General features: G+C 40.3%; 1 protein-coding gene across 12 annotated transcripts in view; it reads left to right on the top strand.

Moving 5' to 3' along the window:
* Nucleotides 1-26808, top strand: part of LOC149462829 (receptor-type tyrosine-protein phosphatase kappa) — a 571684-nt gene that overhangs the window by 62646 nt on the left and 482230 nt on the right. For all 12 annotated transcript variants that reach the window (XM_089676124.1, XM_089676123.1, XM_089676120.1 and 9 more), the window contains exon 2: nucleotides 23077-23199. In XM_089676124.1, coding sequence (XP_089532250.1) covers nucleotides 23077-23199 — 123 coding nt within the window. The remainder of the gene's footprint in view (nucleotides 1-23076; nucleotides 23200-26808) is intronic.

The following is a 26808-nucleotide window of genomic DNA, read 5'->3' as shown; positions in this document are numbered from 1 at the left end:
CTGTTTTACTTATATCATAGGCGTTACCCTTGCCTAAAGTTGCAATAAAAGTTTCCTATTGCATAAATATAAAGCATATTCATAGATCACCACACTCGGCATAGAACTATGACAAAAACTCCAATTTACACAATTTAAATAGAGCTATGTGAACTGTTTTAGCTAGCAAAAGACGTTTGATTCTGTTGGCTAGTCTTATTTTCCAAACATTTTGTGAAGCAGCATAACCATGCTCTAACTACATCTGAGGTTTAGGCCTAATGTATATAGGATGTAAAAAACGCCACTTTTCAAGGCGTTCATTTTATTTATTTTTTCTGCTGTCTCTAAAAGTCCCCATGTTAGATTATGTGTCCATGCACACATAGGCAAATGTTTTAGAGGCAGAAAAAAACGTGGAGGAAGCACGTCCAGGAGTGGAGTGTTTTGCTGCAAATAATATCCAATGTACCTAAACACGTGTAAATGTGTCTAAATGCACTTAAGTGCTTGGAGCACCTAAAGTGGCTGAAGGGTTTTTACCTTCGTGCATTCTATGCATAAGGTAAAAAACCTTCAGTTTGCAGCTCCCACTCAGTCTCCCCCTAATACCTGAGCCAGATTTCGATTCAGCAATGTGCACAAGAGCGAAAGCTCTTCCATGTCTCTGCCTCCTCATTGGCTGAGACACAGCAGTGGGATCCATTGGCTCCTGCTGCTGTCACTCACAGCCAGTGAGTAGGGAGCAGAGCCGCTATTTGTCTCTCACAGGCGACTCAGCAGCAAGCACGCGCGAGTGCGCCCCAAGCAAGCTGCTTGCTCTGGGGGCACTCAGCAGAGGGGAGGGGCCCGGAGAGTCAGTGGGGGACCCAAGTGGAGGAGGATTGGGGGTTCTCTGTGCAAAACCATTGCACAGAGCAGGCAAGTATGAAATGTTTGTTGTTTAAAAAAACAAATCAACATGAACCTTTACAATCACTTTAAGCCAACATTCAAACAGCTTGAATAAATTCATATTCTAGCCAGTGTAATGAAAGGACACTAGAGTGCTTGATATGCCTAAACATGTTTGCAAAAACGTGCCTTTAGGCGCTTTTTTGAACGCTGGTTTGTTTGTTTTTTTTCTTCCCTGGATCATAGGCATCCAGGGGAGGGAAAAAAAACCCCAAAACGTCCTGAGTGCATGAAGCCTAAACATTGCAGCAAAGTGAGGGACCCACCCCCAGCTTATGTGTCAGACCGTTTAGCAGGAGAGTATGGTGATGTCAGTCTGCATTCTCTGTATCAATGTTCCCATTGTTAGATTGACAGTGCTGTGCAAGCCAGAAGAATTCTGATTAGGCTTAAGGCTAGAAAATCGGACAAAAATGTTCATATTTGGAATGATTGTTTGATATTCTGTTCATTGTTATACTGCTTTTCAGAGTTGATGTTGGCTGTATAGATGAAAATTTCTGAAAGGACATAATGGAAATTTTTTCTCAGTTACCAGAATGAAAGATTTTTGATGAGTATAGTATTCATCCTTTAAAAAAAAAGAAAAACAGCGAATGAGCAAGACCGTGCATGATTAGAAACAAAGTACGACCCGGAAGAGGATGGCACCGAAAACAAGATTTATTGTATATGGGATAATACACGATTTTTTAAGGAGATATAGACTGAAATTTCTGTGATAGTGATAGGTGAATAGAAGTGTACAATTTACCAATATACATATGATTGTCTCTCGAAATACACAGAAAGGGTTATGATAGTTATTAAAGTGATTCTAAAGGCTTATTCATTTTTAAATAACAAACATGTCTATACTTACCTGCTTTCTGCATTGGTTTTGCACAGAGCATCCCAGATCCTCCTCTTCTTGGTTCCCCCGTCAGCGCTCCTGGCTCCTCCTTCCTGTCGGGTGCCCCCACAGCAAGCAGCTTGCTGTGGAGGCACCCGCTGCTCCGTGTATCCATTCACACACAGCTGCTGCTCGGCCCCACCTCCTATCTCTTTTCATTGGCTCACTGACTGTGATTGACAGCAGTGGGAGACAATGGCTTCCGCTTCTGTCTCAGCCAATGAGTAGAGGGAGCACCGGAATAGCCGAGACTCCAGTGCACATTGCTGGATTGAGAGGGGGCTTAGGTGAGTATTGGGGGGGGGGGGGGGGCTGCTGCACACAGAAGGTTTTTTACCTTCATGCATAGAATGCATGAAGGTAAAATACCTTGAGCCTTTACACCCACTTTAATACTATTTTTAATTTTTACTATGATTAGAAGGGTCACATGCACATCACCTCACTATCAATTTTACACTGAAACATACCTATGTACGTGGGAAGTTTTCCGGTGTCATTTGAGAATTTGCTGTTGTAGAATAATTACAGGTATTGGAGATTACTGATCAATATTTTTTTGCATTGGTTGTGTTGCTTTTACTAATCATTGTGTATGTTTCTATGCCAAACTGTAAGGGACACAAATACCTGAATCTTGGTCTATCAGAAACATGTACCTTCATTTATTCAGAAGCTAATGATTAAAGTGGAGCTCCACCCAAAAGGGGAAGTTACGGTTTAGGCCTTTGTCCCCCCGCTCCCCATTAAGGATTGGCACCTTTGTGGAGGGGGGAGCGGGTACCCGAATTGGACAGGTCCCCGCTCCGACTTCTGCTATCAGAACCGGAAGTTGTCCTCCCCAAGCACCCCCCTTCCCTCCCTGTAGTCTTCTGGGATGCGTGACAGGTCCCAGAAGACTACGGGGCCTTTCACAAAGCGCAGCGTTTCTTGCGCATGCGCAGTGGGCACCCGACTGTGAAGCCGCAAGCTGTCACAGCCGGGTGCCCACACTGACGATGCCGGCGCCAGGGAGAGAAGACGGCTGGTGAAATCAGCGGTGGTGAAGACACCACTGGACTGAGGGACAGGTAAGTAGCTGCATTTTAAAAGTCAGCAGCTACAATTTTTTGTAGCTGCTGACTTTTTTATTATTTTATTTTTTTAGGTGGAACTCCACGCTAGTATTTTTCTATTGCAACCATTCATTTCTCTTAAACAAGACACATCCTTGTGACACGTCCTTGTTCTCAAGCTATTCACAACCTTTTCTGTCCAGTCAAGCTGATTGGTCACAGATATAAAAAAAGAAGTGACCAAAGTGATTAATGGGGAATGAATCCTAAATATAGGCAGAACTGCATCTTCATTTTGAGGAAGTGACTATGAGAGATGCACTTGGGTTTGATCTGAAGCCAGGACTTAGCTGTCATTGCTGGGCCAATGAGGTGTCATTAGCTACTACAGAAATTCTCTGAGGCTCCACTACATCTTAAATCTGGGTACACATCATTTTTGTCCACATCATTTTTGTCCTGTTTGAGCTAATCGCTTCCATTAACCCTTTTGCTGCCAGAGCAGTTTTTGCATTTTTTTTGCGCACATGTTTAAAAAATTATTTCAGGCCTGAAGATCACACAGACCTCCCAAACATTCTATATTTCCTGAAAGCAGACACCCTAGAGAATAAAACCATGGCAATTCCAATTTTTTTATCTCGCGATATTACCGTAAAGTTCTAGGAAACTCAAACTTCCATTAAAATCCACACTAAAGTAAATTTTAGTGCAAAAGGTGAGGCTGCGCCAAGTAAATGGATACCCAACGTGTCAAACCTTAAATTTGTGTGCGCCTATGAAATGGTGACAACCCTATATTTTCTATAGGCGATGCTTCAAAAGTTCCTATAGGTCATCAGTTTAGCATTACGGAGGAGGTCTTGTGCTAGAATTATTGCTCTCGTTCCGATGTGTACCGTGATATGGAACATGTGTATCACAGTCGACGTCATGGGTAGGCATCCTAGAGTGTGCATTTGTGCGTATATGTGGGGGTGGGGAGGCCTCAAATTTATGGGGGAGGGATGTTATGTGCCTGGGTGCAGCTTTTTTTTTTTTTTTTTGCAATTAAAGAAAAAAAAAAAGTTTTTTTTTTTTTTACTTATCCTTTTTTTTTTTTCACCACATAGGGGACTATGTGTCCCCTATGTGATGGTTTGAGGTGACAGGTTCTCTTTATTGACACATTCAGTGCCTAAAAAACCCTGCATGTCTCCTCTGGTCTAAATTAGATGTATTATAATGCAGATCACATTGCAATTGATGTATCTCAGACTATTTGTGAAAGTGATAACCAGGACCCGGAAGTGACATCATACACGCCGCCTTCTGGGTCACAGAAAGAAGGGGAGGAGAGCGGACATCCATCCGATCTCCTCTCTCCCCTCCACCCACCATGGTGCTCCCTGGGCTGGCAAATGGGCTAAAGGGGCCCAGATACATGGCGGGAATGTACTATGGGGGAGAGGGGCCAGGTTGGTTACCGGTACAGGGGGCCGTGGAAGAGATCGGGCAGCAGTGCAGCCACCAGTCTGCTTCCACCTGACAGGCAGGCGTATGCCTGTCAGCATTATACACAATCCCGGTGGCTGGAGCCGCTGGTTTGTGTATAAAAAAAAAGAATTCTTGCTGTCAGGTCTGACATATGGACCTAGTGGCAAAAAGGTTAAAGGAGTAGTATGGCCAAAGCTCTTTTGGCCATATTTCTCCTGTGGGTCATAGGAGTGCACTTAGTTCAGCACTCCTGTGATTCCTTTTTAGCCGACAATGATCTAAATTCCGCTGTCAGTGAAGCCACTCAGCCTGTCCATGCTCGGCAGGGATTCCACCTTGGTGTGTAAATCCACCGAGATGCCGGTCTAGCATCTGGCACAACCACTGAGCGAGCCGCTGAAAGTCTGAGCCAGCTGCTCCTGCACCCGCACAGCCTGACACTCCAGTGCGCAGAGAGCTGGTATCTTTTCATAAAAACCTGTATTTTTGTAATTTATGGAAATACATTGGTAGCCTAAGTTGCCCAACTGGTTTCTCCTGTGCTGGCATCTCCATCTTTTTCAGTATTCTCGCCATCAATGATGTTTAAAAAAAAAGAAAAGGAAAACCTACATGATTTTCTGTAATTAAAATCCAGCAGAACCCACCTTGCTATTTCGTTAGGAGATGGGTCTGATTGTGTACATCTCGGTGCAGAGATCTGTGCCAGGTTTCCAGTAAATATAGCAAGCTAGCGGGTGAACTGCTCCTTCTTAAACTATTTCATATTTTTTTAACATGCTGCCATCTTTAAAAGTTGTAAATAATAAACCTTTACAGTGTCAGTGAAAAAATATATGTAAAACAAGTCCAAAATTCCAAACAATTATTCCTCCAGATTCCGCTTCATCATCCCCGTGTATTTCCAAAGGAGCATATACCTCCAAAGATAAAGAAAACTAAATAGTGTATTATCCTCAATTTAAATGTAATCCACAAAAATATTTATAAAGCGTGCAGATCAGAAAGAACTCAAAATCAGGAACAACACGTGAAGTCGTGAAACACCTATATACACTGAACACTTCTATGTGACTGAATTGCATACAATTACCCTAAATAGGTATAAAAAAACCTTTAAAGTATTCCATGGACTCTCACTCCAATATAGATATGACTCTCAGGATTGGATTCCAGGCTTCAATTAAATTTCAGGTTCTCCCTTCATTCAGCTTATCTCTTTATATCTCCCATTGCCATTCATAGATAAAAGAAAAGCACACATAGTGTAATATGTTCATTTAAAAGATACAGAACATTTATTAGATATGCTTACACTTATGTTTTCATAAATTCACAAAAATCCCCATGTCCCAGCCACGAGCAGCTTTCTGGAACGCCGAAGTGCAGAATACCCTCAAGAAAGATGGCCACTTTCAGTTCCCATGCAACGTCCCGTCCCTTGCCGAGTTTCATCACCTCTGGACTTCCTCATAAGGGCCCTTTGGAGGAGTAATTGTGTAACGGACCGCCTAGCGGCACCACTAGCACTCCACTGGTCAGGTGTGCCCAGAGCGCGGAATCTAAGCCCCAGGGTACTTGTTCACCAGAGCCCCTGATGGTGGGGATGGACTTGGAGTACCCCGAGACCAGGTCGCAACTACTGAGCACACCCGTCAGTGGTAGGGGTGTTCGCCAGGGGCTCCAACAGGGGAGAGCCTGATATGAGGAGGTCGGGTGACCCCGATGGGATGGATGGATGGCTGAGCAAGTGAGAAGTCTGACGGGCCGAGTCGGTAACAGAGAGGACGGTATGGTACAAGGCAGCGGGCAGAGAATCGTCGGGTCACACGCCAGGTCAGCAACAGCAGGTCAGAACTAATGAGGGGCATTCAGAAGAGAGGTCAGGCAAAGCAAGGGTCTGGGCAGGAGAAATCAGCAGGTCAAGAACAATCCGGGTCAAATAACTTACAAGGTACAGGTTCGCAGAATACAGGATGCAGGTAAGACCAGAAGGCACTGAATGACAGCTCAGGGCCATTTAAATATCCCGCCCTACGCTGCCATTGGTGCCCAGCGGGCGGCCGCGGCTTCTACTGCGCATGCGCGAACTCGAACGCCGCGGCCGGCCCGGACCTAGTGGCCACGTCCCTGCACAGGGCGGCGCACTACGCCTGCGCCGGGACCATCGCTGCGGGGATCGCGGAGATCCCTGACAAATTGTTTGGAATTTTGGACTTTTTTACATATTTTTTTCACTGACACTGTAAAGGTTTATTATTTATGATTTTGGACTTTCAAGGGTGAAAGTGGGACTTTGAAGTGTCAAATAGGGTTATATCACTATTTATTATAGATTTATTTTGGATACCGAATTTATATCACATCTTTAAAAGTTGTTTTTCACCATTTGCCACCAATCCATGAAGCCCTTTATAAATTTAAATAGGACAGCTGGAAGAAGTGCTAACTGGCACTGTGTATGGCCAAATGTAATGTTTGTGGGTCCACTGTATTTGTTTGTTTTTTTCTTGTGTTTTTTTTCGTTTTTTTTTCAGGGCACAAAAACACCGTTTTGTTTGTCTGTGAAAAGGTTCCATGTGACATCTCATTTTTACTTGCTTGCTCTACTATTGTAGTTTTTTTTTTTTTGCCTTAAGTGTCAGTTCAGATCCTTTAAAACTTTACAACAAGCCTTTTCTTCAGTCGTTTCTTGTGCCAATGTCAAATTAACTAGGCACGTTTCCTTGTAATCCCAAAATAATATAGCAACTGTAGTATATTGTAGAAAATCCCTTCAAAATTGCTGTGAAAAGAAAAAAGGCCCAAACGCATTAGTTTTATTAAGAATTATATGCTTCGGGAGGTTGCAGAAGGAACTGGAATGTATGAGCTATGGATGTATTTTTTTTTTTTTTCCAGTGTTTTAGATCTTGCCTTCAGGTTGAGTTATGAATAAAGAACAAGTGAAGAATGCAGGATGGTTTTAGCAGTTTAATCAAATCAACTACTTTTCCCTGGGCTTTCCTGCCAGAGCCAATCTGCTGGTGTTTGGGTATCATAGATTTTTTTAAAAGGAATGCCATCCACCTTCCTCCAGGCTCTCTAATTGCCTGCTCAGGAGTGTGTATGATTGGACCAAGTCAAGTCTAACACTGCAGCCAGATTATACAATAATTGTTGGTAAACCCTGGAGTCATTGTGAGTAGGGAACAAGTGTGTTTTTATGAATAAGTTAAAAAAAAAAAAAAAAAAGTACATTCATGTTCAGATTTAACACTAGGAATTCTACTCATTTAACTCAGAAAACTTGATCCAAATAGACGTACTTTGGGGTTTATTTACTAAAGCTGGAGAGGGCAAAATCAGGCTCACTTCTGCATACAGACCAATCCGCTTCTAACTTCAGCTTGTTCAATTAATCTTTGGCAATAAATCCTGGAAGCTGATTGGTTTCTATGCAGAAGTGAGCCTGATTTTGCACTCTCCAGCTTTAGTAAATAAACCCCATAGTGTCTCTTTTGCTATGTACTTGGTGCGAAGATATTTATATGCTAATTTGGGGAACGTAAAATATTTTGTTAATTATATTTATAGGGCAATTCACTACATGCACACATTTTGTAACCTGTTACACCCATATTCAGCGTGTAACATATTACAGATTCACCAGCCTCCACTCCCACCAGGGTCCCTGTTTTGATAGCGAGTGGGGGATCTTCTCCCCCCACTCACTGTCACTATACAAAAATGTTCTGTGTGTGAAATCCTTTGAGGCTGTCAGCTTGTGGTTCTCAATGAAATAAAATGGTGCTGTTGAGCTCTTTAGGTAGTTCATTGAGCTTGTGTAGCTGCCTGTCCGTATCAGAGGTACGAGCAGACAGCTATACAGACATTCTTCAGGACCAAGGCATTACAGTTCCCTAACAAAAAAAAAAGAAGATGCATATTTTTTTTTTGTGTGTGTGTGTGTGTATTTGTTGGTGCGTGTGTGTATTTGTTGGTGCGTGTGTGTATTTGTTGGTTTGTGTCTGTGCATTTGTTGGTGCGTGTGTGTATTTGTTGGTGCGTGTGTGTGTTTGTTGGTTTGTATTTGTTGGTTTGTTGGTGTGTGTGTATTTGTTGGTGCGTGTGTGTATTTGTTGGTGCGTGTGTGTATTTGTTGGTGCGTGTGTGTATTTGTTGGTGCGTGTGTGTATTTGTTGGTGCGTGTGTGTATTTGTTGGTGCGTGTGTGTATTTGTTGGTTTGTTGGTGCGTGTGTGTATTTGTTGGTGCGTGTGTATTTGTTGGTTTGTTGTGTGTGTGTATTTGTTGGTGCGTGTGTGTATTTGTTGGTTTGTTGGTGCGTGTTTGTTGGTGCTTATTTGTTGGTTTGTTGGTGCGTTTGTGTATTGGTGCATGTGTGTATTGGTGCATGTGTGTATTGGTGCATGTGTGTATTGGTGCATGTGTGTATTTGTTGGTGTGTGCGTATTTGTTGGTGCGTGTTTGTTGGTGTGTGTGTGTATTGGTGCGTGTGTGTATTTGTTGGTTTATTGGTGTGTGTGTATTTGTTGGTTTGTTGGTGTGTGTGTGTATTTGTTGGTGCGTGTGTGCATTTGTTGGTGCGTATTTGTTGGTGCGTGTGTGTATTGGTGCGTGTGTGTATTTGTTGGTTTGTTGGTGCGTGTGTGTATTTGTTGGTACGTTGGTTTGTGTGTTTGTGTATTTGTTGGTGCGTGTGTATTTGTTGGTGCGTGTGTATTTGCTGGTGCGTGTGTATTTGCTGGTGCGTGTGTTGGTTTGTTGGTGCGTGTGTGTGTTGGTTTGATGGTGTGTGTATTTGTTGATTTGTTGGTGCGTATTTGTTGGTGCGTGTGTGTATTGGTGCGTGTGTGTATTGGTGCGTGTGTGTATTGGTGCGTGTGTGTATTTGTTGGTGCGCGTGTGTATTTGTTGGTGCGCGTGTGTATTTGTTGGTGCGCGTGTGTATTTGTTGGTGCGCGTGTGTATTTGTTGGTGCGCGTGTGTATTTGTTGGTGCGCGTGTGTATTTGTTGGTGCGCGTGTGTATTTGTTGGTACGTTGGTTTGTTTGTGTGTGTATTTGTTGGTGTGTGTGTGTATTTGTTGGTGTGTGTGTGTATTTGTTGGTGCGTGCGTGTGTTGGTTTGTTGGTGCGTGCGTGTGTTGGTTTGTTGGTGCGTGCGTGTGTTGGTTTGTTGGTGCGTGCGTGTTGGTTGGTTTGTTGGTGCGTGCGTGTTGGTTGGTTTGTTGGTGCGTGCGTGTTGGTTGGTTTGTTGGTGCGTGTGTGTGTTTGTTGGTTTGTTGGTGCGTGTGTGTGTTTGTTGGTGCGTGTGTTTATTGGTGTGTGTATTTGTTGGTTTGTTGGTGCGTGTGTGTATTTGTTGGTGCGTGTGTGTATTGGTGCGTGTGTGTATTGGTGCGTGTGTGTGTGCGTATTTGTTGGTGCGTGTGCATATTTGTTGGTGCGTGTGCGTATTTGTTGGTGCGTGTGTGTATTTGTTGGTTTGTTGGTGTGTGTGTTAAAAAAAAAAAAGTGCTTTTTTTTTTTTTTTTTGTAAATATTAACTTATCCTTCCATAAATCTGTGGTCACATTACTTTCCACTTGTGAGTGTTCACACATTTTCTCTGCACAAGAGATGGGAACCTTTGGGTGGCCATGTCACTGCCCAGGCAAAAAAACGTAAAATATTTCTTTCCACATTATATGTCAACTATATCTATTGCAAAAAATCTGATCTTAAAGTTTGTAAACTCACTTTGTCAGGATCCCCACACATTTGCTTTCTTGAATGCTGTGACACGTAATCACTGTGCCCTGGAAGTAGGCTCTGCTGTGTCGCACATTTCACAGAGCCTGCTGTCTGAACTACGTAGGGGCTAATAGAGGAGGCGGAGTCCGTACAGGAATCGCTGCCTCCAAGCAGAAAGGTAGCATGGGATATGTAGCCCTTAGAAACTAATATAAACCAAGGAAATGAGCAGAGGACCAACTGCAAAGCAAGCACAGAGGATCCAGTAAATTACTGAAAAAGATGGCCAGCAGACAGGCAGCAATAAAAGATTTTTCAAATAAGCTTTATATTTAAATTGTCAAAAATAACTATTCTTTTGTATTGCTTTTATAGTGCTGATGTTAAAAAGTAATAGTGTACGCTGTGACTATATCTCTCCTTTTAACCCTTTCCCACCCACCCCAGTACCCCGTTAAATAGTTCAGAGCATCCAAGAGCAATAAGAATCAATGATCATGTGGCCACATGATTGGAAGTCAGTCCTGCTGGTTACCAGTCTGTAGTTGGGACCAAGAGCTGTGCAACAGCATAGTCTTGGTGCTAAGTGGACGCAGCGAGCAATCTTTCAGCACATAAATAATGACCGCCTAGTGAAAGATATGTGTGGGTGTCCACCCTAAGACCTGTTCACAAATGGGTGATTTGGAATCATGGACCGGATCGCTGCAGTTCTGCCCTCAGTTCCAAATTGTCACAAAATCCACAATGCACTTTGGCTGCCAATCATCCTAAATGGCACTCCAAACGTATGATTTTTGCCATGATTGTCTCATGACAAAACACATGAGAAATGTACCTGGCTCTGGGCCAACATTTGGCCCCTGAGCTTCTGAGGCACAGATGGCAGCCTGTTCAAGTGAATGGACTGCCCTATGTGTACACGTTTCCATGCTTTTTAAATCACCTGCAAAAGAATATATATATATATATATATATATATATATATATATATATATATATATATATATATATATATATATATATATAGTTGGGCAGTCATAAAGGGGCACAGTGAGTAAAGGTACTTCAGTGTATGTAAACAAAACCACTAAATGGGTAGGGAGGTGGTTAGTTTTTGCTCGAAGACGGGCTTTAAATCTTGTATTTTAAATTGTAAAGAGGATTGGGATTTGGGTCACTACCGCAGTTATGCACCATCAGAGGATATGGGTTTGCTTCCAGGGGTGTCAAACTGGTGGCCCTCTAGCTGTTGCGAAACTACAAGTCCCATCATGCCTCTGCCTTTGGGGGTCATGCTTGTAATTGTCAATCTTGCAATGCCCCATGGGACTTGTAGTTTGGCAACAGCTGGAGGGCCACCAGTTTGACACCTGTGGCATACATGATTCTGCAGGTACATCAGATAGTGGTGTTTAATGGAAAGCAGTGGGAGTTTCACTGAGAAAAATATGCATCCTGAATTACAATACACTTGTTTCCTCTGCTTTATTTGATTTTTTTCACATTCTCTCCTTCTGTGATCAGTCTATTACGATTTATACTATGTATACTATTTATATAGCACCAACAGTTTATGCACTGTTTTATAAAATAATCTATACTGTATGTGTGTGAGCTCTCCACTGATAGCTCTCCCATGATATTATAAAACAGTGTATGATAAACTATAATAAAAGACCTAACCCGACCAACCAGAAAATATAAAAGTTATGTAAAAATATGTAAATATGTAAAAAATACACATTGCAACATAATACTGGCGATTAATTTGTCATTCATAAGATTTAATCATGTTTGGTTATGTACAATATGAGTTTATGTTGCTGTAAAAAAAAGTTTTGGCTTTTTTTTTCAACTCTTTCAGGGAAACGTTTTGATAAATTTGTACTGAGGAAACAGGTAAGCTGGTGTTTAATGTAAAGTAGGGTACACACCATAAGAAAATCTGACAAGCGATTGTCTAGTTTTCCTCGATTGTTCGCAGTATGGTTTTCAAACGACAAAGGCCTTTTTTTTTTTTTTTTTTCTTTTTTCTTCGATGTAGAAACGGACGTAGATTATATTGTTTCCGATCATGCACAGTCTTTCGTATCCGATTTTTCTTGTATGAAAACCATACACATTATATGAAAATCTTCTGTTCACTTACTAGAAAAATTTGGGAATTTGTCCCCTTGGAAATTTTCATTTGAAAGGTCTGAATTGATGGTTGAAAGTTGTGTACACACGATCAGAAAATCATACAATCATTCCTTGTACGGAAATGTTTGCCAATTTTCTTATGTGTAACCTATCCCACCATCCAACCCAAATCCTACATATCAGCTACTTCCGAGCAGCAAGACCAAGTACCACTCAACCATTTTTAGAGCCCTTACTGTGTGGTATCCTCCCACAGGTAGTTTAGATTTTCCATCAGTGGTGTGTGTTTTGTTTTATTAGTCTGAAGTACATCATAGAGTATATAAATGGTTTAGGTTCTTTTGTTTTTTTTTCTACTTTCTTTTCCAGAGCTATAATGAAAAATACCAAAAGCTAGGCTGTTTCAGATAAGAGTTTTATCTGTTGTGACAAGTACTGTGGGCTTTAGGGGTACTTATTTTTTTTTACTAAAATAATTTACATTTCTTCCATTAGGTGAGCCAGGTTTAACTCTGCTTCTCTCTGCTTTTTTTTTTTTTTTTTTTTTAAATATTTTTATTTTTTTTTACTGTCAGAATATTGTTCAGAGCGATACATTTCTAGGCATTGTACTTGCTCAAGCATTGGGTGAAGTGCAGCAGTCTGAATGCATTTTGTTGTCTGAGCTTAGATAGAAGTGTATTGCAATGGCTTGGTTTTATTCCATTTGCCATGTCTACATCCTCACGTGTGTGTGTATCCTGCAATGTATTATGAATACAAAATTTAATTGAGTTGGGAGTTGAACTTGGTACCCATAGCAAAGGAAGGAGTTGCTGAATGAGATGCAGTGTTTATTCATTTCGGTCAAAGACAGACGCAGCAATATTTGCTGAAAAACCACAGACATTTTCTAGAAGCCAGAGGCAGCAGAACTGAAGACAGGTATCTGATGATATTAATCCCAATGGACTGGTTATTATAAAAAGGAAATTTTTGATTTGATGTCGCCAGTGTTGTTTGTAATATTGTAAATAGAATTAGCACCCTCCTCGGTGGATCAAAAGACTGGACAGTTATTGTGAAGCTCATAATGTTTTATTATAAAGTTTTTGTCTCCTTACCTTGCAAGATTTTTTATTTTTTTTTCTCTCTTTGGGGCCCATTCACACCAGATGCCATGGGACTGCACTGGAATAGCCCCCCAACACAGTCCCACTGCATATAGTGTGAACGGGCCCTAAAGGGGAAAAATTCCTAAAAGTTAAGGAGACAAAACTTTGAAAAATGCCTTGACTCATTTGGGCCCAGTTCACACCACTGGATTGCAGTGGGAAGTGCAGTGCAGAGTAAGGCAAACGCACTGCTTGATGGCGTATTCAATTTTATTAAATGTCTGAGAGACATCTCAATAAAGTTAAAAAAAAAAAGTGTCTTCTGCCAGCCCACACTGCACTGTAGCTGCTGTTATAAAGCAGCATCTGGTGTGAATGGACCTTTAGGCCATTTGCACACTACTGCCTAAAAAAAAAAAGGCTTTTTTTTTTAATTTCTGATCTAAATGCAGCCCATTGTTTTCAATGTGCCTGTTTACACAGGCGCGTAAACATGTGCTGCGTATAGATGAGTTTAACCTAAAATACAGAAATCAGAGTTGCTGGTTAGTACTCACAGTACAGTATATACATACGTAATTCAGATGTCAGTTTGAAGAACTTAAAATTCCATTCTGAGAGCTAGAATTTAGTTTTCTTCTTTACTCGCGTACCCAAACGAAAGTTTAGCCAGGCATTCTAAAGTTCAAACATCAGTACAGTGTGCAGGGTAACTCCGCATTTGTGGGGGGAAAAAAATGGCAAATAAAAATAATATAGCATACACAATTGCTACACAAGTCATATTGTACTTGAAAGTTATCAAAGATGACATTTCCTTTTCAATCTGAAGCACTGGTGTGATGCAAATTAGATTTTAGGCATCCCCTGCAGCAAAAAATACATTTTTGGTGAGATACTCCCAAAGGGTTAATTACAGTACATTTAAAGGGATGCAGACCTTACAACTTTCCTCATTAGAATCCTGTAAGTTTAGTAACTGGTTGATAATTATAAAATCGCTCCTATTCACATTCACTTTGTTAATGGGCACAGACTAACAAAAAATAAAAGTACCGGTACCGCTGGTCATACACCTAGGGTGCCATGGATGTAAGCTGGGATAGTAGAGGCCTGTAGAAGGAGCTAGCCTGTATCCTTTGCCTGCGTTTCCAGCATGACATCCGGGTGGTCTCCTAATCGACATACATGGCTCCATACTGTCACAGCTTACATGGCACCATAGGAGTATGACCGGCGGTACCTGCTGGACGAGAGGAGTGGTCACATCCTCCTACACAGATGAGCTGCTTGTTTTATTGCCTTTTTGTGAGTGTTTTTAATCCTATATTATTAAATAAAACCTCTAATCACTACACTTAAACTGGCGCCTCCTGTCCTTTTCTTTTTTGTTTTTGCAGGCAGAGTTGGCTTTGCTCTATAGGATGGCTGCCGCAATCTGACACTTGGGGGTTTATTTACTAAAGCTGGAGAGTCCAAAATCAGACTCCCTTCTGCATAGAAACCAATCAGCTTCCAGGTTTCATTGCCAAAGCTTCATTGAACAAGCTGAGGTTAGAAGCTGATTGGTTTCTATGCAGTAGGGAGTCTGATTTTGGACTCTCCAGCTTTAGTAAATAAACCCCTTGGTGTCCCAGAGACTTTTTAAAGATTTGGTTATGTCTATGGACATTTTATAATTTTTTTTAACAGTGTTAATATCTTACCTGTGCCTATCTTCAGCACAGAATTACGGTATACGTTGAAAAGTCACATATACATACGTCATTTGCTTTGCTAGCATCTGACATTCTGTTCATAATCCGTACTGTATTATTTTGGAATAACCACCTCTGTACGCCAGAATTTCTTCTTTATTGTATGCAGACTGAGAAACCGCTATTTCTTCAGAATAACAAAAGGTAGGAATCTACAGCAAAGTTTTTACATCCTTGCAATGTAGGTAGATCACACAGAGGGATATGCTTTTTTTTTTTTTCTCAACAAAAGTAGTTACTCTTTAATAAACAAGTGTTCTAATCTACTGTATATGACAAGATCAGTAACTAGGATAGCAGTTTGAGGAAATCCTTTGTTGAGATGCTTGAGCACCATTGTCAGTCATTGGCAAGTCATTATAGAAAACTGCATTCCTATGTACCTTGCAATTAGAATAGCAAAATAGATACTTGGTGTATGAGCATAAGGGAATAATATATATTCAATGTAGTGATCATTCTGTGCCCTTGCGGTTATTAAATTTGGCAGAATGGTATATCTGGGCTTGTAGCCAGTGTTCAGTTACTTCCATGTGTGCATTTATATTTTGATAGGTAGGGAGCACTCTTCAGTTGCAAAGATTTAGCCCTATGATTCACTTCTATAAAGACACTTGGAGCAAGGAAATAATTGCAACATTTCATCTGGCGTAGAGATAATGTGACAGGAGAAATTATATTTTATACAGTTTTTAACATTTTAATATGTAGAATTGAATTAGTTCACATGGCTACAATTAAGGGCATCCATCTTGGTAAATTATTAAATATGTGATCTATTGGTAGATTGTGTTAATATACTGGAGGCTGTTTCAAGTCTTAAAAGGGTAATGACTGCCTTGCAGGCCCAGGTCTCCATTGTGTGTCATCTTCTCGTTTTCTAGAAGACAAGGTTAGGTTAGCTGCAAAGGGAACGTCACTTCACTCGTCACTTTTCTCCTATAAATAGCAGACCCATATTTACTTAAGAGGTTGGTATCTATAACTTGCCTGTAGTTAAATATAAATAAATATGTAAAATTGTGTCATGAACATGATGGATGCCCAGCCATAGATATAGGACATATGCTTCATCCTTAATCACACTGGGACCCAATGCTGTACTGATTTGACTCACCTGGTGAGTTGTCACCACGCACGGACAGTTGACATCGTCTTCTCAATGTGAGAACAAGTTGGAACATTTTTCATGACAAAACATGCTGCATCAACAATTGCTTTGAACCCTGAAGGTTAGTCCATAATCTAGTAAGACAAAGGATCAGACTATGTACAGGTGTAAGAGGCTTAAAATTAGCCAGCATGGTTTTTCCTCTGAAGTCCAAAAAAAAAAGCCTATAGGCATGCATGACTGTGTGTACAGAAATACATATGATATTAATCTGGAATGTCTAAAATAAGGATAGACCTAAACCTTATCAGATTGATCTCACTGTAACAGACCCTACCATTCCAGCTGTCTCGAATGTCAGTATTGGAACATACACTGATAGCCATAACTTTATGAGCACTGATAAGTCAATTACATTGATTATCTCATTACAATGGCATCTGAAAGTTGGTGGGATATACTAGGCAGCAAGAAAACATAATATTCCTGAAGTTGATGTGTTGAAAGTATAAAAAACGGGCATCACAGTTTCTTGTGTATGGGGCCATGCAGCCTCAGACTGGTCAGGGTGCTCATGCTGACCCATGTCTACAGCCAAAAGCACCTACAATGGGTATGTGAGCAGCAGAACTGGACTACAGAACAATGGAAGAAGTTGGCCTGGTCTGATGAATCATGTTTTCTTATACTTCATGTGGATGGTGGTGTGTATGCATTGCTTACTGTACCTGGGGAAGAGATGACACTTGCAGAGCTAGTGTCATCTTTGGGGAATGTTTTGCTGGGAGACCTTTGGTCCTGCCATTCATGTGAATGTTACCTGACACACACCACCTACCTAAACATGGTTGCTGACCATGTATACCTCTTCATAGAAATAGTATTCTCTGATGGCATTGGCCCTTTTTTATCTGGAGAATGTGCCCTGCCACCGTGCGGTTTAAGGAACACAACTACAAATTTTTGGTGTGGACTTGAAATTGCCTTCAGATTCTCCAGATCTCAATCCAGTTGAGCATCTGTGGGACATGCTGCTAAAACAAGTCCTATCCATGGAGGCTCCACCTCAACTTAAAAAACGTACGGATCTTTACTGATTTAGGAATGTGGAAGCTCTTTACTAAAGCATGTATGCATTTTTTGCAATGCTTTACAAATTCCTGCTTAATTTCTTTGGTATGGCTTCCATAAAATTTATTTCCCATAGTGATAAACAGTAATGCATAAAAACACACCACATTGCAACAAATAAAAATGCAGAAATGTAGCCTTCACCTAAAACTGATCATAGTTGTATGATCATTATATTTATATATATATATATATATATATATATATATATATATATATATATATACATTATGCATCTTTTGCAAATTAAACTTTGCATTATGACATACATATTAAGCATGTTAAAACGGTAATGCTGTCAAAACCGCATTCTGCATATGTTGCAGAAAATACAGTTCATACCTTTTTTGTTCTACCTGCACGAAGTCCATTGGTAATAACACATATGCAGTGTGTATCTTCTATGCCTTCACAATTCCACATTTTATTCCCTTAAAATTATTGTAAAGGGTAATTTAAAAAAAAAAAAATAACAAACATGTCTACTTACCTGCTCTGTGCAATGGTTTTGCATGGAGCAGTCTAGATCTTGCTCTTCATTGGTCCCCCACAAAGACTCCTCCCCTTGCCAAGTGCCACCCATAGAAATCCACTTGCTATGGGGCACTTGTGAGGGTTTGCTTCCGAGCCGTGCTCTGTGTGTCCATTGACACGGTGACTTGACCCTACCCCCTGCTGACCTCCCTGGCAGTGATTGATAGCAGTGGGAGCCAGTGGCTCCTGCTGCTGTTTCTGAGCCAGTGAGGAGGGAGAGAGCTGCTGCTCTCATCCAAATTGAAGTTTAAATACCCCTGCAAGCATAGAACGTGTTCCTCTGCCAGAAGTTCTCAGCTGTTAATTTTCTTATGGCATTAGTGGCAGCACATGACAACTACTAAATCCCTTCCATTTTTTCCCATTTCCACATCGTAGGGGGACTGCTTGAGACAACAGGACAGATCTGAATTTCTCACATGGTCAGTAGGTGTTTTGCACTTGCATAACAAAATGCTTTCAATGGTATATTTAACCATGAGCGAAAGCTGCATAGACATTTTAAGCAAAATCTTTAGGCTCCATTCTCCTCTGTGCATTCTGTGAATGCATGCAGAAGCGGGTGGTCTGGGAACATGTAAAAAACCATGTCATGCTTGTGGTGCCATTAATTGTTAATGACACCCTAAATGTGGCCAGAAAACACTCAAAACTCTATGTCCCAAAAAAGGTGCAGGAGCTTCTTTTGCACGTTTTGTTGTGTGTAGGGCAAGCCCATTCAATTGAAATGGCTGCCCTATGCATGTCACGTGAAGACGCACTAAAAAATGTGTAGTCACGTAATGTGGAGGTATGAATGAGGTCTTACAGTAAAAGAAAAGCTATTAGAAAAAAAAAGTTTACTTACAGTTTTTAATCTCAGAAACATTCATATCTGTACCTGTGATATATTTGCAATTTTGTCTTGGATGATAAAGCTTGAGGGCTGCTAACGTGCAGAATAAAAGATGTGATTGAGATACCTGTATAATCATTTATGTGCCCTGCTTCAAGAGCACTGAGTCACTGGGAGCTGTGCTTTGTCTTTGCCTGCCACAACCATTGACAGCTTTCACCTGCTTAAAAATAATGGGTACACACATGTTCTGAGTTACTTTTTTTTTTTTTTTTTGAGCAAAGCAAAAAAGGGAAAAAATATAAATCCATCTGTAAATGTAATATATGAATATCGTGTATATTTTTATCCTCTTACATTGTAATGTGAATTCTGTTATTGGCAGTTTAGATGCTAATCCAGCTCAGCTCTTTAAATTCATGAGTGTGGCTGACATGCATTTGAACTTTTTACAGTACAATTTGTAGTTTGTGCAAGACTATGAATTGTTCATATTTTCTCGTTCATTCTGTTTAAATAGCACAAATTATGGTATATCTTATTTTGACAAAATAAGGCAGTGCAGCAAGGAACGCTAAAATGCTACAGCAATTTCACTTACAAGGTTAAAGCATGCGAAGACTTCTGAGTTCAAACTTGTGGATTGGGGGTAGTTTACTGTGCGTTTATTAGTGACAAAATGCAGATGAAAAAAATGTAAAACCAAAATCTCTTTTGTCTGGTATGTTACATTATTGTAGTACCATTGCATAAACACAAGTGATTTTTAAATGTTGATTGAAGTACTTTAAGGGCTTTTTCTATACTTCCTAAAGTGATTGTAAAGTTTTTCATTTTTTTTTGTTTTTTTTTAATAAATGACAATCATGTCATACCTACCTGCTCTGTGTAATGTTTTAGCACAGAGCAGACCTGGCCCTCCTCTTCTTTGGTCCCCCACTGGTGCTCCTGGCTCCTCTCTTCTGCTGAGTGCCCCCAGAGCAAGCTGGTTGCTATGGGGGCACTCATGCATTCTCATTCCTAAGCCGCCTCTGTGTGTTTGAGACACACAGAGCATGAATCGGCCCCGTCCCCCTCTCCCTGCTCACTGGCTGCAATTGGCAGTCAATGGCTCCTACTGCTGTGTCTGAGGAGGCAATGAGGAGGGAAAGACCCAGGAGAGCCTTGGCTCTCATGCACATCACTGGATCGCGATCGGGCTCAGGTAAGTATTAGGAGGACTGGTATGGTGGTGGAGAGGTAAGGGAGCTGCACACTGAAGGTTTTTTACCTTCATGCATAGGATATATAAAGGTAAAAAACCTTCAGCCTCTAGAACCACTTTAACAAATGCTGTACTTTTTGAAAGGTACAGACAAATGATAATGATAGTAATGTACTGTGGTTAAGGCCATATATTTAGAAACGCAGGAGACAGTAAATGTGCATCATTGGCTATGAAAAGGTCTAATTTTAAATAATGTAACTGAACTGAGCAAACATGTCCCCTTTCTATACAGTAGAGAAGTGGTATGTAAGCCATTGTTTTCTGACCTGAGTAAATGCCAAGTTTGCAATTTTTGTAATTACATTTCTGGATTGATGTTCTTTTAATAACAACATTAGTCTGTCTGGAATTATTATTCAGAATCCATTACATTAGCCATTTAAACAATAATGTAAAAAAAAAAAGCATTGAGTTAATTTATTGTATCTGTGTGTTTTTGACAGAGGTTAACATGAATGATGATTAGTTTGTAGATTGAGACAGACATAAATGCTCAGTGGCTCATGAAGGCCAATGTAAGGCAGGAAGAAAAAAAAAAAACTCCTGGAGGAAGTCTACCTTAATTATTAACCCACTAAGACTGTGGTGGTTTGCTGACTAATAGGGTTCAAAGTATCTCATTTGACTGACCCTTTCCTTTTTTTTTTTTTTCTTCTTTTCTTTTGTCTGTATCAAGATTTGTTTTTGTTGTGGTTTAAAAAAAAAATGTTCCTCTGGGATGTAGGTACTTGGTCAATGGCTTTGCTGATACTAGATACCTAACGGGTATGTAAATCTAAGGCTGCATTTACACTTGAGCGATTTGTTGCTTATAGCTCGAAGCTCCAAAAATGCTCTAACTTGAAAAATCAATTGTTCTCTATGGTGCCTGTTCATGCAATCAGCAACTTGACAAAAAAAAAAAAAAAAAAAATATATATATATATATATATATATATATATATATATGTGTATATATATGTGTATATATATATATATGTGTATATGCATCTTTCTATTCAGTCGTATCCGAGCCTTGGCGATTGCATGGACCATCACTCGTAAGCGACTTTTTCCATGAATTCTCTTAGCAATTACTTTTACAGGGTAGGTTGCCAGGTCTTTCCCCAACCCCTACCATGCAGGAGATCACGCATTGTCAGGGATGAGATATTATATATATATATATATATATATATATATATATATATATATTTATATTTGCCAGAACTGTTACAGATGCAGCTACTTGATCACTTGCCTTGCTGATGGTAGTAAATACCTTTTAGGATATTATTATTATAATACAATATTTATAAAGTGCCAACAGTTCGCTCAGCGCTGTACATTACAAATCGGAGACAGTGCATGCGACAGTAAAATAACAATACAATGTGATACAAGAGGGGTTCAAGGGCCCTGCTCTTTCGAGCTTACAATCTAGGAGGGAGGGGATAGTGGTACGGGAGGAGAAAGCTGTGGGGGATGGAGTGGTAGGAAGAGTGGAGGAGGTCGGCAATTATCAGGGGGTGGGGTAGGCTTCCCTGAAGAGGTGGGTTTTCAGGGTGTGCCTAAAGGAGAGGAGAGTAGGTGATAGTCTTATGGGTTGGGGTAGGGAGATCCAAAGGATGGGAGACACCCTGGAGAAATCCTGGAGGCGGACATGGGAGGAGGAGACCAGGGAACTAGAGAGAAGGAGGTCTTGTGAGGAGCGGAGTATGCGTGCTGGGTGGTACTTGGATATTAGGTCAGTTATGTAGTTCGGGGCAGTATGGTGGACAGCCTTGTACGTCAGTGTTAGGATTTTGAATTTGATCCGTTATGCAATTGGAAGCCAGTGGAGGGATTGGCAGAGGGGGGTGGCGGAAACGGAGCGGTTGGTTGGGTGAATGAGTCTGGCAGCCGTGTGCAGGATCGACTGAAGCGGGGATAGCCCGTGGCGAGGCAGGCCAGTGAGGAGGGAGTTGCAGTAATCGAGTCGTGATATGATGAGGGAGTGGATTAGTGGTTTCTGGGGTTAGGAACATGTGGATTTTTGTGATGTTGCGGAGGTGGAGTTTGCATGAGTTTGTTAAAGATTGGACTTGGGGCTGGAAGGATAGGTTCTAGTCCAGAATGACACCAAGTACTCTGGCCTGTGGGGAGGGCCTGATAGTGGCATTGTTGGACCTGATGGAGAAGTCAGTAGGGGGTGGTGTGCAGGCTGGGGGGAAGACTAGGAACTCGGTTTTGGAGAGGTTCTGTTTAAGGAAGTGGAGCGACATCCAGTCCTAACTATCATAGTCCTAACATAGTAAATCCTAACTATGATCGTGTCCTATTTAGTCCTCTTAATATAGCAATGAAAGCATGTTACTTTATCTGTACAATAAGTGTAAAAAAAACCTGAAATTGCCTCCTAACTTAAAAAAAAATGCTTTTATTTTCTTTGTGTGTTTGAAACACGAAGAGTAATCTCCCAGAAAGGAAATTAAATAAAATGCCAGGAATTTTTAGGCATTACTTGCTGTATTCAAACCTAAAAAAAATAGTTTTGACAAAAGATACCCTTTGAATGTAAAATTTAGGACCCTGAATAGTATTCTTCAATTTCCTCTGAATCATTCTTTTCTTTTCTATGCTTTCCTGTGCATGGAGCGTCTTCAATTTAGGAAGGAAAAAATATTTATTATACAGTAACATCTTAAAAGCAATATTGAAGTTTTGTTGGTTTAGTTTTTTTTTATACAGTTCAAAACTATTTTATAACATTTTGTATAACATTTTTGTAACCGCATGTCAAAGATTCAACAAAGTGGTAGAAACATTCCTCAGAGATTTTGGTCCATATTGACATATTTGGTTACTATTGCTTTTCTATCATCTCGTCTGCCCATTCTCCTTTGACCTCAACAAGGCATTTTCATCCACACAACTGCCACTCACTGGGTATTTTATCTTTGAGTTCTCAAGCGATTGAACAGGTGTACCTAATAGGGTGGCCAGTGAGTGTATATGTTGATACACACTGCCGTTGTACACATACCAGGGCTACATTTGCAGGTCTGGCATAAAATATTGTGTTTTGTATATTTTGTCGGTTATATTTTTTGCAAGATTTCTGTAAACTATTATATATTTTTTCCTACAGGAGGTTGCACCTTTGATGATGGCCCAGCCGCTTGTGACTATCATCAAGATCTCTATGATGACTTTGACTGGGATCATGTCAGTGCGCAAGAACCCCATTATCTGCCTACAGAAATGCCAAAAGGTGAGAAGGTTTACGCTGACCATACAGTACATACTCTACCACTATTATTACCTCTGATAAATGGTTGTCACAGAATGAAGCAAGTTTAGTTACCTTGAAAAACAATTTTTTTTCTTGGCTTGATCTCACTAGATGTGTTGTCATGCATCTTGCTAAATTTTAAAGTGCAGGAAAAATACATGGACATGAGAAAATGTTGTTTTCAGTAGAGCCTGTTCATACTAACCTGTACTGCAGTGTAATAGAAAAAGCCAGATGCATTTTGGGGTGAGTTGATTTTCATTTTACCATTTAACCCTTTAAAGCTGAGGTTTAAATATTTTTTTTTGGGGGGGGGGGGATTTAAATCGCCTCAATAACTGAACACCAATAGAAAATATAAATAAAACACAAGTGCCAAAGGAGAAAAAAACTTGTGTAAGGCTCCTGTCACACGGGGTGGATCTGTCAGCGGATTCAATTGCTCGGTGAGGGATCTGCCCGCTGATCCCCGCTGAACAAGTGGGTGACAGGTCCGTGTCCATTCCTTTTTTGCAGAACGGACGCAGCCCACTGCCCTCTATGGGCTGTCGAATGGAAACGGACCACCTGACTTATCTAATTAGTATTCCTTTTATTTTGTAAAGGACAAATAAGGTGAAACTCTGAGCTTTCATGTGATCATTATGGCATAGCTGACGTCGTGATCACATGAGAAGAACTGATGGGTTCCTGAATGTCAGCAGGGACATGAGTTATCAGTGTTTGAGTAGTTGGCGGCTCTCTCGAAGTGTGATTTGGAGGCGCTCAGAGGGGCAGACAATTCTAAAGATATCCCAACATGGGGCATCAGGCTGAGGTTTATAGAATATTGTGAGTGGGAAGGGGCTAGGTCAAATGTACTCTTTTAAAAATTCAACGTATGTAAAACTCTATTATTTCATGGCCAAATGCACATACAGAGCTGCTGATTCTCTTGCAGGGCTGTTTGATTCCTTTTGGCCCTTCTCAACATAATCTTGATGGTTCTACTAGCTGGGTCCCAAGGCCTACTCCAAAGTCATGGTTTCCATGCACTGTGCTGATAATGGTCAATAAGCCTTGAATATCTGTATGACGTTTTGGTGTAAAATGGCTCTATATTTATACTATCTGCTCTATACCCCAGTGGTTCTGAATGTGCATTTGGCTTTTGGGACATTATCTTCATGGTCCTGCTCACTGCCCTAAAGTGAGAAATATTCCTCCATTTTTGGAATCTGCGATTAAATAAATAAGCCAAGTAAATACCTTCTGCTTCTAGAAGGCTTTACTGTGCTGTACCCTGATTGCTGCAAAGGCTCAGAAAAATGAGTTATCATAGCCACATTGCACCATAGAGTTCCCTAGTCCACGATATTATCAATGACCCGAAATAAACCTTTGTAAAGTTCACCCACTTTTGCCAGTTTGATCAAAAAGTATTTAGCATAATTGTATTTTTTTTATACCATCCAAAATGGTACCAGTTTTGGATGGAATATGTATAATAATGGGTTTAGAAAGTGTTGTATTGATTTATTGGAGCTAATCTTTCATTGATACATATCTGACTTTAGCCATGGAAAGCACCTACTCTTAGCCAAATTAAGCTTTGTCTCCAGTGACATTGGATAAAAATTTTGAGTCAGCTTGTGAAGTAAAAATCAAACCCGTCAAGATTAAATCCCCCCCTGCCTCAAAGTATAAGAGCACAATCAGAGGGAATGTGATTTATGTAAATGTTGGCATTGTTAATTACCATGGAGAATCAGTAATGAATAGATGAAGAGGTACAGTCTTGCTGACCTTGCCTACTCACCTTTGATGAACAGCTTAATCGACTGTTCGAAGACAGAATGATATTCAGGGAAAATGAAAGCAACTAAGTTTTCAATTAATGTAGTATTATGTAATTAATCATATGATTGAGGTCACTGCTACTTAAGAAAAGCTTGCTTTTGGCAAATGAAAAAGGACGGCAGTAAAGTTGTATCTAGGACTGTAGTTTAGAATGTCAGTTTATTTTACAATTACTAAACTGTAATTTAGGTACATGGCTAAAGGGTGGACTTTCAAGTGACGATCATTTGTATGTAAACGTTCTTTATGAAAGATCTCACATTTTGACCATGCCTTGCACTTTTTGGAAGTGTTAAGACAGATCTAAGCATCTCATAAGATACTCTGGAACTGTTAAAGGAATGATGTGTAAGCCAGGCAGATTTTTAAAATAAAAAAATTTAAAAATATCAGTTCTCAGAAGCAGATATTTAAAAAATGTGATAATGACTATAAATAAGGAATTCTGCTTTTAACTTTTTAAATTCATCCAGTCACTTGTTGGCTTGCCTAATGCAGGGATTTTGGATTCCTATTGTCCGACGCCTGGGGTATGTCACTTCCGGGTCCCCGTTGAGAGATTGTAATGCAGTGGAGCAGAGGGGAGACATCCAGGGTCTTTTAAACCTTGAAAGTCTCAAAGAGAACCTGTCATAAAAAATCATCATATAGGGGACTTTGTCTCCTATGTGATGGGGGAAAAAAAAGTTGCTTTTTTTTTTAATTGTAAAAAATGAAAGTTACACCCAAACACATACCATCCCCCCTAAAAAAAAAAAAAATAAAAAAAAAAAAATAAAAATTGAGGCCCCCACATATACGCACGTACAAACATAAAAGAACACGCTGGGGCACTTACGCATGAAACTATCGATTGTGATACACATGTCACATATATCACCATGCACACCAGAATGAGAGCAATAATTCTAGCACCAGACTTCCTCCATAATGCTAAACTGGTGACCTATAAGGAGCTTTAAAAGTGTCAACCTATAGAAAGTATAGGGTACTGAAGTTAGCTGCCGTTTCACGAGCGCGTACAAATTTAAGGTTTGACAAGTTGGATATATATTTACTCGCTGCAACCTCATCTTTTATATTTTACAAAAAAAGGCAATTTATTGCTTTTTTGTGCCCTAAAATTAACTGAAATTTTGCGGTAATAACTTGCGACATAAAAAATTGGAACTACCACTATTTTATTCTTTAGGGTCTCTGCTTTCAGAAAATATATGTTTGGGGGTTTTATGTAATCTTCAGGCCTAAACTGATTTTTTAAATGTGCAAAAATGGCTCTGGCAGCGAAAAGGATAAGTCCTGACTCACCCTTTCCTGAGGAGCAGCCAGTCGGTGCTCATTACACTGCAAGGTCTCTCTCATCCCTGCTAGTCCCCGGATGCAGTTCGGGAGACAGGCAGGGAGTTGAGGAGGAGATAAACAGCCCAATGTTAAAATTATTACACGTTTAAGTCGCCATGAAGCCCCTTTTGTTTTTAAAAGCCCCAGACATTCCTAAATTAACCACAAATTTAAATACGGTTTTGGTTAAATTTTTTTTTTTTTTTAATCTGAACAAGTAGATTGTCATGAGGGACAAGTAGATTGGGGCCCCAATTTAGTCCCTGGACAAGTAGTTTTTTCAAAAATTTCCACACCCCTGCTAAGGATTAGCAAACGAAGGTTCACATTCTGTAGACCAAAACGATTTCCCTACCGCGGCAGGTTCATCTGCTATGGTTTACATTCTGGCTAGGCAACTTAACCACA

The sequence above is a fragment of the Staurois parvus genome, unplaced genomic scaffold, assembly GCF_062004578.1.
Source record: "Staurois parvus isolate SC_StPar_1 unplaced genomic scaffold, SC_StPar_1.0 ptg000165l, whole genome shotgun sequence".
Classification (NCBI taxonomy): Eukaryota; Metazoa; Chordata; class Amphibia; order Anura; family Ranidae; genus Staurois; species Staurois parvus.
The sequence above is the reverse complement of the archived record's forward strand: the minus strand, read 5'-3'. Positions and strand labels throughout refer to the sequence as shown.